Source organism: Protopterus annectens, chromosome 5.part0 (assembly GCF_019279795.1).
Source record: "Protopterus annectens isolate FY-2018-M chromosome 5.part0, PAN1.0, whole genome shotgun sequence".
Lineage (NCBI taxonomy): Eukaryota > Metazoa > Chordata > Ceratodontiformes > Protopteridae > Protopterus > Protopterus annectens.
This window is the reverse complement of record NC_056735.1, coordinates 587,993,036-588,010,354: the sequence shown is the minus strand read 5'-3', so window position 1 is coordinate 588,010,354 and position 17,319 is coordinate 587,993,036. Positions and strand designations below refer to the sequence as shown.

Sequence of the window (17,319 nt, the reverse complement as noted above, 5' to 3'; positions counted from 1 at the left end):
TGTGTAATCACCCTGCATTCGCATGGGTTTCCTCCCTCATTCCAAAGATATGCCTCTGAAGCATTTCTCCCAGGGCCCCCACTGAAAATAGGCTCTGTCTTAGTCATGCTGTCCTGGTAAACAAATGTTAAATAAATAAGCAAATAAATAAATGTTGATTATTCCATCAAGATGCAAGAAACACCAGCAAAAATAGTGGCCAAAACATGGAGAACAGTCAGTCATTGGCAGTCCAGTAGTATTACATATGCCAGCCAGACAGCACATACTAGGCAAAAATGTATCCTGCCCTGCATAAGCCACTTAGACGTATCACCACAATGGTGCTTTGTTGTAAAGGTGCATGCAGTATGTCGTCAGTCTGACTGAGGTGCCTATAGAAATGACAGGGCTATGATAGTGTAGATAAGAGGACTGGTAGCAAAATCCACTGTGAGGTATAGCATGGCACTTGGCATACTGGAAGGATCCCTACACTGATAGTGGTGGCATCTTAACATAGATTGTGGGGTGATGGGACAGCACCATGACATGGTGCAGGTGTGTTTGCTCAGGAGCTGAAACTCATGAAAGAAAATGGGAAATGAACATAAGACATTTGTCCTGCAACTGGCTTGAATATCATTTATTACATTACAGTAAGATGTACCTATCATTTGTAATTACTATACAGCTCAGTAGCACTTAAACAACTTTCTTCTTTCCACTAGTAAAGAAGGTCAAGCTGGCATTTTTTCAGATCACTGTATGGAGTCTGCACTGCTCACCTGAGTAGGCAATGCTTGTTTCAAAAGTAACCATTCTGGCAGAGCAGTACCATGCATCCACCATATACTGAGAACCCACAGTGGGTGTTCCCAGTGGTCGCTGTACATTAAGTAAAGAAATATTCTTGGCTCCTTAGAGCACCATCTGGCAGCTCTGCCACACTCACTTCTCTTGGATGCCATGGCTACTTATGGGTCATAGTCTAAAGGAATATGGTAGCACATTTGCATCAACATATATTTTTGCCATCACATGGCATGCATCAGTGAGTACCAAAGCAGTGGATGCACAGTCACACAAAAGTGTCATAGTGTACCAAGGGTCCACTGCATATTGCAATAAGAGACACTTACCTGTAATTGACTCATTAGTATAACTCCTATCAGCCTTAAACATGACTGATATATCTGTGGCCATTGAAGTGCTCACTGCAATATGGCATTTGCCACCTTTGAAGCAGGAAAGAAATATCGAATAGGATGTACACAACTATTACAGCTGAAAAATATGATCAGGGGATACAACATGCAAAAAAGAAACTGTTTTGGCAAACAGTTGCTGTTCTACAGGTCATGTTAGAGTTGCACAGAGGAAGAATTTTTAAAACTAATAAGGCATGGGGGAGGTGGACACATTCTAAGGCTTTGAAGTCTACTGCCATAGCTGTTTACTTTTGGCATAAGGTATGTTTGCAGGTGATAGGACATAAGGCCTTCTGGGGAGTCTGAGGACTGGTGGTTTGATACTGCTGACTACCATTTGTCTTCCTATTTATTGTGTGGGTGTAAGCACTTTTCATACTGTCTCTGCATTGTGTGACGTTAAAGTTTAGGTAGGAGTCTGGATTTGATAGTGTATCTCCTTGTTGTCTGGTGATGGGGAGAATGTTTTTTTTTTTTTTTTTTCAAAATGTGGATTTCCAGTCACCATGAATTTCAAAATGCCTCCAGTCTGTTTTTATAATGCATGGGTTATTTGCTTTATAAATGTTATACTCTCTAGCTGTTTTGAAAGTTGGGAATTATATTTCCAACTAAGTTGTCTGGTGTTGTTTGTTGGTGGGAATTCCTCTTCAAACTGTATCTCTGTGTTATATTGGGGGTAATAAAATCCTATGGCAATTATATGGTGTACTACATCAACAATATGGCATTCTGAGCTAGGGTTGGAGGAAGCCATACTGACATATATTTATACCACTCTAACGTGTGGTCATTATAGAGGTATTAGGGACAATCTCAAGGATGATTTGTTTGCATTAGGCTTTGGACACATGTTGTACTGCTCACCAACAAACACCAGAGAGATCATACCAGTAGAATATGGCCATATTTCTAGCATACATGTTTTGGGATTGACAGCATGTTTCATGGGCAGAGTAGGTGTCATCAACAGGTATACAGACATATAGGTAATATGTGTAGAACTTCAACATTAAGGAGAACAGACACAGAAAACAGGTGTGGACATCCACATGTGTGATAGAGACTGTAAGTGTAATATTTTGTGACCATCACCCACAGAATGAATATTAGAATACAGAGAACAACTCAGACTGCATCAGCATCTTTCACAAGTACACACTGCACTGTGTAACATGTTATATCCACACCGATGATCGACTACTGATGGCGACCATGTTGCCCCTGTTGACATGTGCCTCTTTTTGGCACATGTGTTTAACAGTTTGAGACACCTATGGACTGTGTGGTTCATAGGTTCCTAGGTGACTACTAGGATAATTGCACCAGTGGGCCTTTTTTTAACCCTAGTCATGCTTCGCAAGAATCGAACCCTGCATCTCATGACTGTGATGTAAACTAAACATCTCAACCATTATCCCAATCCCCAACCACTTATATTCTTAGAAAGCACCAGGCCCCACTGAGAACCACAGGAGTGTGAGGGGGTACTGTAATGTGTGTGAGGAGGATATCACAGACCAAGAGTTTAAACTATGTCTATTCTGACATTTGCAGAACAGAATGGCTCCAAAGTAGAAGAAAATGATAGAGAAGTTCTCCCTGGCTGAGTATCATATCTTGCTGCCACCATCCATGAATATGACTGGCATTTCCTCTTTACAGAAAAGAGAAATTTGGGCTTACTGAAGCATGCTTAGTAGGATCATGTTGCACAGATAAACACTGTTAGTGGCTATAACAATTTACAGGACCAAGTACTCCACAGGGCCACCCATGTTATCCATCATGCCTAGTACAATGAAACCCATTGTGCAAAGGTGTAGGCAGCTATGCGTAGTGGTCCATAGATTCATAGTTATATACTAGGTTAACAAACACCAGGGCCTTTATAAGTCTAGCAGTGCAACTTAACCCATTGTGTCCCTGTGTAACACAGGCATCTATTTGAAGAGGTATGTTAGTTAGGAGGTTGCTAAAGGTTTAGTGCATACGTGTGTGTGGGGGGTGGGTATGTTAGTTAGGGAATATTTACTGTTGGCCTCTTTCTATCACAGACATAGGGGCCAGACCAGGGGTGAATTTTTGGTTTCCCATCCAATGGTCAAAGTTATATTTGAATAGGGTTAAAGATGGACTCTGCTTAGCATGGATGGGTGCCTATTCTAGAGCATGCTGATCCTTCAAGGCACATATTTGTCTCGCCAGTATGTTCTATTTATGTCACAAGCAAAGTTTCAATGAATGGATCTAGTGCTTCTGGTGCTTTTCATTTTGCAGATGTGAAAAAGGTTCATCAGGGTCAGATCTGAAGTTCCCTTATATTCCTGGCATAGATCACCTCACAAAAACCTGCAGGAGACTGAGTACAGAGACAGGGATTTTATGAAGCCTGCATTGGACAGTGTGTTAATAACCTGGATTTTCTTAGTGAGGGACCTGTCTGGGCATTCCAACTGTTGCATATGCCTGATCAGGTACATGATGAAGGGGGCATTGTACTCAATCATGGGTTTCATAAGGGCTGAATAAAGTGGTACTATAACTTCCTTGGACCTGAATGACATACCTTTACTTATCAGTTGGGTGATATAGAATGATTTTCTTACTAGCTTGGCTATGTGTTGATCAAAGGCCAGATTACTATCTTCATATTTTCCCAGATCTCTAAGTACTGAGTCATCTCATAAGAGTGTCTTATTGATAGAATAATTAACGTGGTTGAACGTTTTCCCCAAATGGTATTATAATGCACTTCTTGGCATTGAGTTTTAATTTATGACTGTGACTCCTATCATTTCTATGTGTTAGACCCTCTTGCAAGATGTGTATGCCATGGAACAAACTCTGATAGCTCCCAATTTGCAGTCATCTGCAAACGTGGTGATCCAGTGTCCCTTGAGATTAGCATTGACATCCGAGAAGAAGATGCCAAACAAGAGGGGGCCCAACACTAAGCCCTGAGGTACTCCACAAATGACCTGTCTTGTTGAGTCCTATCTGTGAGCCAGCTGTCAATCCAATGGATTACGTAGGTATTTATGCTGAGTTCAGCGAGTTTGCCAGCAATATCTGGCAGGGGTATTGTATAAAACTAACTAGCCAGGTCTAGGTATTCAGTACTCATGATTTTCTCCTCATTCATTGCCTTGGTAACCTTCTCAAAGATATCTACCAGGTTACCCAAGCATGAACTTCCTTTGACAGAAACAAACTGGGATGGGTCCAGTGTCTGTAAACTGCCAGGGTCTTTCTTGATCATTTCCATGATAATTCCTTCCATGGCTTTGCATATCAGACTAGTCAGACTAATTTAGCTGTAGTTTAAGATGGTTCACCTTTGTGAAAAAGAATAACCATTGCAGTCCTCCTTTCACATAGCCTATTTTTATACTGTAGTTGAAAAGTGACTCAAATGGTTCTGATAAGTCATGTGTCAAACTATTTAAGAAGATCCCAGAATACTGTTTGGGTCCTCGAAAGTGTCACCATGACCTGTTCCCTGCTAATAGCTGAGGGGCATTATGCTAGTAGGGATTTCATTTGGGGATGCAGGGGAGAGTAGAGGGTAAAGTTAGAGCTGAATTTGTCAGCCAGTACATTAGCTATGTCACTTTGCCTAGTGAAGGCAATACCATTTACCAGCAGTTTAGCACACTGCTGTGTGTTACCTTTAATGTTTTGGACATAGCTGTAGGAGGTCTTATGGTTGACTTTAGCTTGAAAGGCTATCTTGGATTGTATTTGCAAAGTTGTTAGTTTTATCAATTAAGAATTTAATGAAAAAGAATCTTCAGGGGTAGATGAAATTTTAGCCAATATCTGTTAGCCCCAGCTGCCATGAGAATGGGAAGGAAAGTGTGGGCTAGCATATCAGTGGCTATGTGGCTATAATGTCTTAGTTCCTGCCCCACAACTGACCTGAGTGATTCCATGGCCACCAAGCAATGAATGCAAAGGGCAGACATATAGGCAGAAGCTGATGCCACCATACCTATCACAGATTGGTTTGGTACTAAGAAAGGACTTTTCCACTTTATATAGCATTTTTGAAAGACTTCATACAGAGTCTATAAAGGTACCAGTGTGCACCTGCACACCATTGGCATTGTCATTATCATGCCTGATTTTTTCCCATGTAGTAAAGAAGCCCTCTAAGATATGGTCAGTAGACATTCTACATAATATGATGCCACATTCAGCATGACTGCCAGTCTTGAGGGTGTTGCAGCTCACCAAGAATGTAGATGTGGATGAGATATATGTGCCTAACCTACTTACATGATGTTTCTCCAATTATGCTCAGAGAGCCTGACATCTTATGTGTAAGCTATGACTCTTTTCACTGATATTCCTCTGAGTGTCTGTCTCTCTGGGTGGCATGTACCTCCAAGGGGTAGCATACAGCTCTCACAAAGACATGTGCTGAAGCTGTGTCCAACAAACCCATCACAGATAAAAAGCTTTGCCTAAGTGCACCACTTAGGAAACACCACCCCTCCCTGAAAAGTTTTACATGCTCAACAATACCAGCAGGCAATGAAATGAACACTCAACCATATCAGTTTCTAACCCACACTGCCCATTGCCAGTACTTGTCAGTATAGCCCTACCCACCTGTGCATATGATGACAACTGTACCCTGCCCTCAATACTCTGCTATCAGATAAGCCTTGATTTGATGCACAGAGTGGTGAGTCTGCACACTGTATAGCACAACCTGGTTTTACTGTTGCTTGCATAATTGTTGCTCTTTGTTCTACCTAATCTGGCCCATAGCTATGAACCAGATGCTGGCTTATAGCCAGTGCCACCACATATAGCTACCAACTCTGCCTCAAATGGTCATGTCCTGAGGCTGGTTGCTCCACAAACTTCTCACTGACTCTTTTTCTGATGGTGATGATTCTGGCATGCACATCTTCTCCCCTGATGGCAATCTCTTGCTGTATCCATATGTGTACCAACATGTTGTATAGAACTGAAACTATTTTGCTGCATATTTCTTAAAGATTGTCCAAGGCACTACAGGAGGCATGTAAACAGTGGAAGCAGGCCTTCACCAAGTCAAGCACATGTTCAACTATGCTTCAGATCTGCAATAGGGCAGTTGTATTTATTCTTTGCCAACATCTGTGTATTTCTTATCAGTGTCATGAGCCATGGGTCCATGGCATATCCAGCATCACCTAACATGTACCTGGGAGAAATCTGGAGATCATGCCACACAAATCACTGATACAAGTCATACATGTGCTAGGTTTGAGGAATATTGACACTTCCCAGGTGACACAATGATGATTTGTATAGTGTATCGTGTTCATTACAGGAAACATGGTGATTAATCTATTGGAATCCCTAATATTCCATTCTCTCTCTGTCCCAAGTGGAGCCTGGATGGCAAGGTGGGTGCAGCTAATGACATCCAGTGCATCATGGAATTAGGCTATTTCATGAAATGCCTGCATGGTGTTATTTCTTCTTCTGTAGTACTGGGGAAACATATATGTTCCTCCATGCACAACAGGGTATTGAGAAATCAGTGTAGTTACTGTGAGGGAAGACGTCTATGATATGCCCACAGTGACTCCAATTGCTTGCTGGAAGTTCCTTGTAGACAAAATTTGCAGTGGTACAAATAGCTTGTTGTTCATAAGAATGGGTATTGCATGCATTCCACAAGCCTACATTTGAGGGTGAAACATTATTACCAGTTACTGCATGGTATCTCTCTCTCTCTCTCTCTTTCCACACAGTAGTTATCTACAGTTTATGTGTCATTGAGAGGATGAAATGTTAGGTACAGTCAAATCCTTTTGCTATATGGTAAGCAATAATGCACACCTTCGTGGCTACAGCTGTGACGATGGCCTCATGTATGCGCATGTGCAGTAATTCTGCTCTTACCTTAGTATTATAATGTGGTCTCTGTGCAGCTAGACTACCAGTCGCAACTCATCACACAATTTTTATGCATTTCTGAATCACTCCGCCATATTGATTTCCCTCAATTGCATTCACCTTCATAATAATAACATTGCTCATCTCCTACTTATTTTATGCCCACTTGCACGCTGAGCCAGCTCCGATACTTTACAACCTTGTTCATACATGTTACATGTCCCTGAATCCTCCTCCCCAAACACACACTATGCACCATTACTTATCACTTTTGGATTATTTGTTTTAGAATCATAGGAATAGTCACTTGACAACTACAATTTTTGGAAGACCTGCCATTATCCAAATAATTATCACACTCCAACAGGAAGATTTAATTTCCAAATCAAAGATCGTATAGTTCATTTACAACATGAGATGCAAACATTGTGAAAAATAAGGACAGCAGAAAACAAAAACAACCTAGAATATGATGTGAAATTCATCTGAAGTTTACAGTTATGAACTGTTAATCCAAAATATATTATGTATGGATTTCACCAACAGTATTTGTCACAGCAGAAGGTGGGAGTTGTTGACGTGGCAATGTTCTGAGACAGTGGTTAACATTCAGTTAGCATTATCATGTATTTAATACATGTTAGAAAATATTTGGAACTACTGTAGCAGACTATTTATGACTTCTGTCATCTCAAATATAAACTGATACATACTGCCCTTCCAGTCCAGCTCTTTTGTATAGCAGTCTATGTCCTTGTTTCCAGACTGGTTTAATATAATATATTTTCATGTCCAGAGGCCCACAGCAGTATTATGCAGTGAAGGTAAGGTGCTCTTTCTTGTTTTTGACTGAGAATTCTATTATAGTTATGTTTACTAGGCTGTTGTATGCTCTCCCCAGGCTGCTTACTGAGGGAAGTATTTGACTGCAGAGAGCTGTAGGGTTCTGATTTATTCTGAGCAGCCATGGGAAAAAGAAATCAACTTTTTTCTCCCTCTGCTGTCATAGTTTGGTAGAATTTATATTATAAATATATATTTATTCACTGGTCTCATTTCTTTGGTGGTTTGCATTTATCGTGTGTTCTACATAAGTTGTATCTGGTAGAATTTATATGTCTGAAGAAATTACTGTACTTTTATGATGATACTTCTCTTTATAATGCACTGATGTGAATCCATTCCCTACAATGACTAGCAGATAGTATTTTAATTAATATAGTATAGGGAGGTAAAGTGGAAACCAAAATTTTAGCAGATGTATTTCTTCTTCAACTGCATTCAAGTATCAGTAAACGTGATAGTAGGTTTTTTGAGACATGCAATGTTTGAATACACAGAAACAATTTGTGATCTAATCTGGAAGAAAGACAATCATTTCATTTTCAGACTGTAAAGAAAAGCCTAGCCCATAAAAAGAGAAATGTTTTGTATATATAAAAGTACTGATCAAACAATAGTATTGATTATTTCTGGGTAGATCAGAAGCTGGATTTGTTAGGTATCGGTGACATTTTTTATTTTTTAATTTAAGAAGACGTGCTATGATAATAAATTCAGATTAAATCAGCTGTTCTTTTTTTACTGGTGCAGTCCCATACATAAAGGCATCAGTGTAATGTACTTAGTATTAGTACAGCCGACAAAGGAAGGTGGCCATAGCAATGTTGATGAGTTATTTTTCTATTCTCAATATCATGATCATTGATCATTTTATGCTGAGCCCTTAGGTTTACCATACTTACACATCACACACTTGCTTAGTTATCTATATTCATGTCTAGGAAAAAAAAAAAACGACTATCCCAATCCATGACTGTCTGCCGTGACTTTAAGTTTATGATTACTTAAGAGTGCAGTTTTTAACCAAATTCTCCATAGACATCCTCTAGGCTTAAACTTAGAAAGTAGCAAACATCACAGCTCTTCTTTCATACTCAGAACTTGGGGAGTAAACAGATGTGAGTTTGAGCTCCTTTTATACTGTCAGTCCATGGCATCCTACAGTATGGGATAAGAAAAAACAAATAAATAAATAATGACCCTGATTTCAGCACTTTCAAATCAATTCAGGATACTAAGAACAGCAGTGAGGCGGAATTATCAAAGAGAGCCTTCCCTTGGTAGAAATGAAGTTTCATCAGTGATAGCATAAACTCAATCAGTCTGAGGAAAAGTATGAAAATGTTAACACAACTCGATGTTCACAGCAATAAATTTAAAAAAATAATTTCTTAAATTTGATTTCTAACACAAGCCAGCTGTATTGAGCATGTTACTGTAACTAGACAGTAAGATAATTCCTTTCTATATCTGTAGGAGACAAGTGGTAGACTTTGAGCAAATTCTGTTTCATATTACGTTTGATGAGACACTTTGAGCATGAGTTTTAGGAATACATTTGCCTCACTAAACAGAAATGTTATCACTATTGCCATGCCTCAGTTGTGAGTAGCTGAATCATTTGTGTCCACGTCTCTACGGGGAAACAATAGCTCCCTTTTTGGGAAAAACACTTGCGACTTACAGTGTCACACACACACACACACACACACACACACACACACACACACACACACACACACACACGCACACACACACACACACACACACACACACACACACACACACACACACACACACACACACACACATATATTGTGTGTGTGTGTGTATGGATTATTATCACTTCACTGAAAGACCATTTCACTGACACCAAATCACCTAAAGTTCATTTCATCTAAAACTCATTTCACTGACAAGTAGTACTGTAAGGCAAGTCAAAAGTATATGTCCGTTTCCCCACTTTAGTGTGATCCTGGTGTTAGTATAGATAGTTAAGGTGTGTGTGTGTGTGTGTGTGTGTGTGTGTGTGTGTGTGTGTGTGTGTGTGTGTGTGTGTGTCTGTGTATTTTATAAAAACAACACAGATAAAAAAATGTACCTTCACATACCATTAACACAAAACCTACACACTCAGTCTTATCTAAATCACTGGAAAATAAATAAATTTATATTAAAATGAAAAATTTAAAATTAAAGAAAAAAATGACTGTAGCTAGAAAACTCTCACTACTGACAATAACAGACCCAAGCCCTTATTTCTGTTTAAATTTAATAAAATTAAGCTAAACTCATAATTAAACAGAGAAATCCTAACATATCCCTTATTTCCCTTCACATCTCTTCACCAACAGATACCCAAAGAAAGCTACCGACAAGTCACGCTGGTCAAAAATGTCTGTACAAGTTGATGTTTAGTCATTTAATTAAATCTGACTCTTCACATCTTCAAAAACTTCAGCATCCTTTCTGCAAGAGCAGCTGCATTACATTCTTGCAGAATCATGTTCTTTGCCATCTTCTTATTTTGCTTTGATCTTTCCCAACATTGGTGCCTTCTTCAGTGAATCCTGTCTTTTTGATTAGATGATCAAAGTGTTTACTATTAGGCCTTCCACTGAACATTCTGGATTTATTTCCTTAGGTATTTATTGGTTCCACCTTGACTCTAACTATGACCCAGTTGATCTGGGCTCTAGTAACAGCTTCAGTGATCAACAGCAAGGCAGGGGATGATGGTTGGTAGATGTCACAGGTAGTACCAAAAATCGATGGTCAGTCAAGAAGGGTGTGCTATGTGGTTGCCTTAAATGGTAATGATAACTGTTTTCAAATGCAAAGAAAGAAAAAAGTATGAATATATTGGCACGGTCCAAGGATATGCAGCCTTTTTGGTGATATCAGTTGTGGTCAGGTTAGGATAAATATAAATACAAAATGCTGTCATGAGCAGTATGTCTGTAAGAGCATAGAACCACCTGTGATGCTTGAGTGGATGACAGTGCTTGACCCCCATAAAACCACTTGGCTGGCTCTGAAGTGACTGTAATTCCCTGCCACCAGTAAACCACAGTGTTTCATTTCTATTTTTACCTGTCTGCTAGAAGAAGAAGAAGAAAAAAAACACATTGCTTATATTACAACCATTATCTTTCTGTGCTTTGTATTTTTATCTTGTTCACATTTTTTTCTGTACATGTTAATTACCTGTAATTGCATTACCACTGCCTTTTGAATTGTGTTGTGATTAATTGTTAACTAATCTCTGGTGCTTTTCTCCTCGGGTCTCCACTGAAAATGGGCCTCTGGCTCAGTTGAACCAACCCGGTTAACAAATGTCAAATCAATAAATAAATTTATGTGACTGGATATTTCATAGTCTAGCAGGAAAAAAAAAACTCTCTCAACCATATGATACTACTCTCAAAACTATAGTTTTTAATATACATACCTTTGTTGAAAAGCTCTTTAAATTCTTGTCCAGATCTGATATAATGATATAACTTTTCTTTGAAAAGGCTAATAAAATGTCACTGCCAACACTTCTCATGCACCTCTTTGCAAAGAGTTGATAGGACCAGAGACATAAGGTTGCGTGTGTGTGTGTGTGCGTGTGTATGTGTGTGTGTGTGTTTGCGCACATGTGTGTGTGTGTGTGTGTGTGTGTGTGTGTGTGTGTGTGTGTGTGTGTGTGTGTGTGTGTGTGTGTGTTGAGCAGCAAGCTAATGTTTGCACTTTCTAATTTCACCTTCATCAACAGGCTTTTCAGTTCTTCCTCACTATTAGCCATTAGCATGATATCATCTCCACAACTGTGGGTGTTAACATTTCTCCTAACAATGTTGATTCCAGCATCTGATTCATCTAACGCAACATTTCCTATGATATATTCAAGATAAAAGTTAAGCGGGGAGACAATAGACCATCTTTTCATACTCTTTTCCCAATTTTCAGCCTGTCAACGTTTCCATATTTGGTTCTAATTGTTGACAAATAAGATGACTGATATCCCCATTTCTCTAAGATCTTGACACAGTTTGCTATGTTCCATACAGTCAGAAGTTTTACAGTATTCAGTAAAACAAAAGTAAATGTTTTTTCCACTGCTTTCTGTATTATCCACTGTATGTTGACAGTTTGAACTCATGTGCAACTACCATTTGTAAAACCAGCTTGTGCATCCTGCAGTTTTTGGTCCACATGCTGCAGGACTCTAGCTTGCTGCATCTCGATTACTATGCTGTTAAAATATGAAACAACTGCAGTTACTTGATACCTTGAGTACTTTATAGCATTGCCCTGTTTTGATACTGGAATATAAACTGAACCTTTCCAGTCTAATGGTCTCTACCGTGTTTTCAGTATTTGCTGTCAGATTTCAAGCCACACTGTAACAGCAGCAATTCACAGGATTTTAAGCAATTCAACTATAATTCTATTCCTTTCTGCAGCCTTGTTATTATCAGTGCTGTCTTGGACCCATTTAGATTTACTCTCCAGTATGAAGCACTAAGCGATGGCTTTCCAATTCTTCACCAGAGAAATCGCATGACCTTGCTTGCCCCCAACTATGTACAGCCCTTTCCTCCCTTAGGAGAGTCAAGTGGGCCACAGCCCTTCAATCTCCCCCCTTGCTTAGTTCTTCCATTGCTGAAGCCACTAATTAAACCTGTTGCCTTGGTCACACTTAGATCTCCTCTGTCTATGGCACAATGCCACACCAGTACTTGCAATAAGTCAACTAAACTTGGTAAGAAATCTTAGTAAACCAATCCATATAACCACAAATCCACTCTTCAGTGATGAGTACAAGATCTTTCTCATCCATTGAAAATGATATTAAGATAAGTGAGATCTTAGCACAAGTATGCAATTGACATAACACTTAATTGCAAATGTCATTACATTTCATTCAAAATGTCCTCTTCTAAGATGAAGTGTAGATAATTTCCATGGCAGAAGTTTGATTATGTGCAGCTTCTACAGAGAAATTAATGCTAAACATGCATTTGACAAAATTCCACATCAAAATTTGCAAAACTGTTCATATGGCAGGAACCCCATGCAGCTAGTCGTGTTCCCTTTATACCATTATTAAAATAGCTGGCTCTGAGGTCATTGAATGCTGGGATAAAATTAAAGCACCCATATATGCAATAGCCAGACTGGTGCTGTGTGTAAGCTATACCTAGCTGTATAAGATTATCTTCTCTACTTTGCAACTTCTTTATGAAAGTATTGAATTACTCTCTTTAAAATGTACTTTAAGCAGTCTATGAAACTCATTAACTATAATGACAATCAGAAACGGCAAATGAATGAAAAATTACTGATACACTTAGACTGCAAAAAATGCGAAGGTTATTGGTATGGAATCACAGACTCTTGCAGCTGCTTTTAATGCTATTTCACTATACTTGTATTATTTGTTTTGCTATATTTCATTTATATTTGCTTGTTTAACAAGAAGAAAACAAAGATCCTAAGATTCTAATTTAAGTGTTTTGAAAGACCAGGGGTTACTTGTACTTTTACTATGAAGACCAAGAGATTGGACAGTCATGTTATTTTATTCAATCAGGCGATTATGTAGGATTATATTACTGTTAAATGTTTAAAGATTTAATTGTTATGATATAATATTTGAGTATTTAAAATGTTATAGCACACAATTCTAATTAAAACTGTAAACAAAATATGTTTAAATTTTTAGTATTACATGCTAGTTATCAATAGCTTTATAATATTTAGGTTTAGTACTTATTTAATGGTGTTTTTTTTTTTCTGTTTTTCATTAAGCAAAACCATTAAAACATTGAATTTGCTGTCTTTTATAATTCTTCCATATCATTTCCAGCAGTTCTATCAAGCATATAATGTACTGGCAGTATTTATTTCTTGCTTTTTAGTTTGCTGTAGATTATTATTACCGTTTAACATTATTATTATTAATGTTATTAGTGATTATTTCTAAGGCATGCATGTAAAAAGGCCCAAATGATCAAGCCCGTGTATCTTCTCAACATACCCAGACAGTGAAGCAGAAATGCTTGCATTTTATTGCAGGTTAATGGAAATGAAACAATCTTAAAATGTTTCATTCTAGCAAAGAAAGAGCAGATGATGAACAAATCCACCTTCCAGTTAAATATCTTGCACCAACATATAATTGAGATTGCCATATAATAACATTTTTTTAAAGTGTTGACTTGTATTGAGATTTGTAATGTTTTATGTTACAGTATATAGAAGCTGGCTGCTATCAGCAACATTAGTCAGACTGCATATATAATGTACAATTATAACACAGAAGTCCAGTGATAAATATTTAGGTACATTCAAAGTGTTATTTCTGGCTTTAGGAACTTCATTAATTGAGATAAACAGCATCTACATTATAATTCAATTCCTAAAGAGTAAAACAATTTCAGATATTGACAGGAAATGTGGCTACATATATTACCAAAATGTAAATGTTTAAAAGTTTCTGAAAATTGAACATTATAAACGTAATTCCATTTTGTTTGCAGGTATTGCTGTATATGTATTTCATTACATCTGATGGGATTACAAGGGTGTGAAAATTTGAATTCATTTGCAATTCTGCTTGTGATAACAAAACATTATTTTTGTAATAAAATAAATTTAATTTCATATTTCAGCCATACATCCATATATATTATATCCAGAATTATTTGTGGGGAGGGATGAAAGTATAGTTCAAATGATGCCGTAGATCAACATTTTCATTTAAAAAATATTTCATGTATAAAATTAACTTTAAATTTCATTTCAAATAACTGTTTATATTTCATTTGCAAATTATATTAATGGCAATTAAACAAAAAGACCTAATTCTCTTGACAGAAAACTGAAAAATCCAACAAGACTCACAAAAGGAAATGCAGTACTACTCCTTTGCCTGTAAGGACATAATTTGGTGCTAATATGGAATCCATACTGCAGAATGAAATCTAGAGAAGAGGCACCTATGATTTATAACATTATGGAGTTTATGTATGGCTGGCATAGAGAAGCAGTCACCAATGACTGCAAACACATGGCATAGATGATTTAATGTTCCTGGCTGTGCCATAGAGTGTCTACCGCATTTTAATTCAGACAATGTCAACGACAAAGGGACTACTATGGCTGCCATTTGTTTTCACCCCATTTTGTGTAATGCTGAAAGTGAACCTTGTTCTATGGATTACCACTCTTGCCATACGACTTACAATAATCAGTTGTCAGGTTCAGCATCCAGTTGTAAATACAAATTATGGTAAAATACGTGGCACAAGAACAATTTTGCCTAATGAAATTCTTGGTCCTGTGGATCAGTATCTTGGAATTCCTTATGCTGCACCTCCCACTGGTGAAAGAAGATTCCAGCAAGCAGAGCCTCCATCATCTTGGACAGGAATAAGAAATGCTACACAATTTTCTCCAGTTTGTCCCCAGTACCTGGATGACAAAGTTTTGCTAAATGACATGCTGCCTGTTTGGTTTACTGCCAACTTGGATACAATGCCTACCTATGTTCAGGATCAAAGTGAAGATTGTCTCTTCTTGAATATATATGTACCAACAGAGGAAGGTAAGTTTTTTTTTTCTCACCAAAATATGTATAAATATCTCATTTTGCTATTAATGTGTCTGAATTTTAGTTATTAACTCGCACTTCGTAATGCACTTCAGCATTTATAATGCTTTTCTTAACATCTCAAAAACTGCACATAATATACCTGTTTACCAGGTAGGCCTACTTGACACAAATTCCCTTTTCAGAGGTGACCTACGAGCAATGTCTGGATAAGCAACTTGCCTACATGGTAGGAAGGGCAATGGAAATCAAATACTGTACGACAGGAACTATAGATCACAACCTTAACCTTTGTACAAACTGCCAGAATTTTATAATTAAGTTGAAAAAAAAACACGTTATTTAATGAAATATTATTTTTATATACTGTAAATTAGTGTCATATTCTTCAGCAATGTGACAGCTGTACCACCTGTCATTTGTATTTATGCTAGAGCTGGACATATAAAGAGTTGAACCTAATGTACTCTTCATAAATATTTTGTGAAAGTGGTGAAGTGAGTATTTTACCCATTTAATAAGTCTTTCAGAGTGACTGTACCTTTTTCTTCTTTGGTTGCTTGTTTCTTTGTTTTTAATATTTTTTTGCTTCTAAATACAGTTTGGAATGGCTATTTTTGGTTCTGTACTCTTCAGAAATGCATTTTGTAAGACACAGTAAAAGCTATTAAAGCTTACTGAGCAAATGCATGGGATGGCAATGCAGCTTAAAATATTTATGAAAATCATATTCTTATTTAATTGTGGCAAAACTAGCCACTATAAATTCACTGTTTCACATTAAGATGTTAAATAAAAATGTTTGCTTAATACTCAGCAGGTAGCAAAAGGGAGTCATCAGACTTCAAAGCCTAATTTCATGATCGGTATTGGCAAATCAGCCTGTTTAAGAACATTACAATTTATTTTGATTTCAGAATGAAATACATTCATTACATTTCACCGTCTTCATGACTACCAGTCTAATTTATGGTAGCATGAAATAAAGAAATAGATCAATAATTGTGTGTAATATGAGACCAGCAAAGTACCAAGGAAAACAATCATATTCTAATCCAAATGAATTTCATATTTTCAATTTTTTTCCTTGATAACAAACTTATAACATGGGTCTCCATCATATTGCCCATTTAAATTCTTTATATTTTAACTTTTCAGCAAAGATCAAAACCATCAGTTTTCCAGTCTTAATTGTAGTCCATCTCTTACAGACATATGAAACGTCCTGTGGATAAAGAAAGCCCAGACTATGACCTGGGCGACCTTGGTTCAGGACACAGCTAGGGCAACTGATGGAACAGTAGTTGTGCTAAGGATATTTATGCATTTCATAAACTGAAAAAAGAAAAACAGGAAAAACAGAGAGAACTCTATCATATTTAAGTATAAAGAGTTAAAGTATTCATGCCTTGTCGCTTTTGAATCCAATGGACCATTTAGTAGTTAGGCTTAGTACACCATATGCAAAATATTTTGAAAATAATACGAAAGTCAATTACTTTTAAGAGAAGTTTAAAAATTACATCTACACATAAAATATGGTAGTATTACTTCAACTGAAGCCTATATAGATATCAATTAATTTAATAGTGGTTGACATAACTATCAAATAATTTGGCTAAAAGTGTATAACTGAAGCCTATATAAATATCAATTAATTTAATAGTGGTTGACATAACTATCAAATAATTCGGCTAAAAGTGTATAACTGAAGCCTATATAAATATCAATTAATTTTATAGTGGGTAACATAACTATCAAATAATTCAGCTAAAAGTAGAT

At 37.3% G+C, this 17,319-nt stretch overlaps 1 protein-coding gene across 3 annotated transcripts in view; it reads left to right on the top strand.

Annotated features, from left to right (window-relative positions):
* Positions 1-17,319, top strand: part of NLGN4X (neuroligin 4 X-linked) — a 2,032,144-nt gene that overhangs the window by 194,116 nt on the left and 1,820,709 nt on the right. For all 3 annotated transcript variants that reach the window (XM_044072454.1, XM_044072452.1, XM_044072453.1), the window contains exon 2: positions 14,802-15,531. In XM_044072454.1, coding sequence (XP_043928389.1) covers positions 15,060-15,531 — 472 coding nt within the window. In that variant the 5' untranslated portion in view covers positions 14,802-15,059. The remainder of the gene's footprint in view (positions 1-14,801; positions 15,532-17,319) is intronic.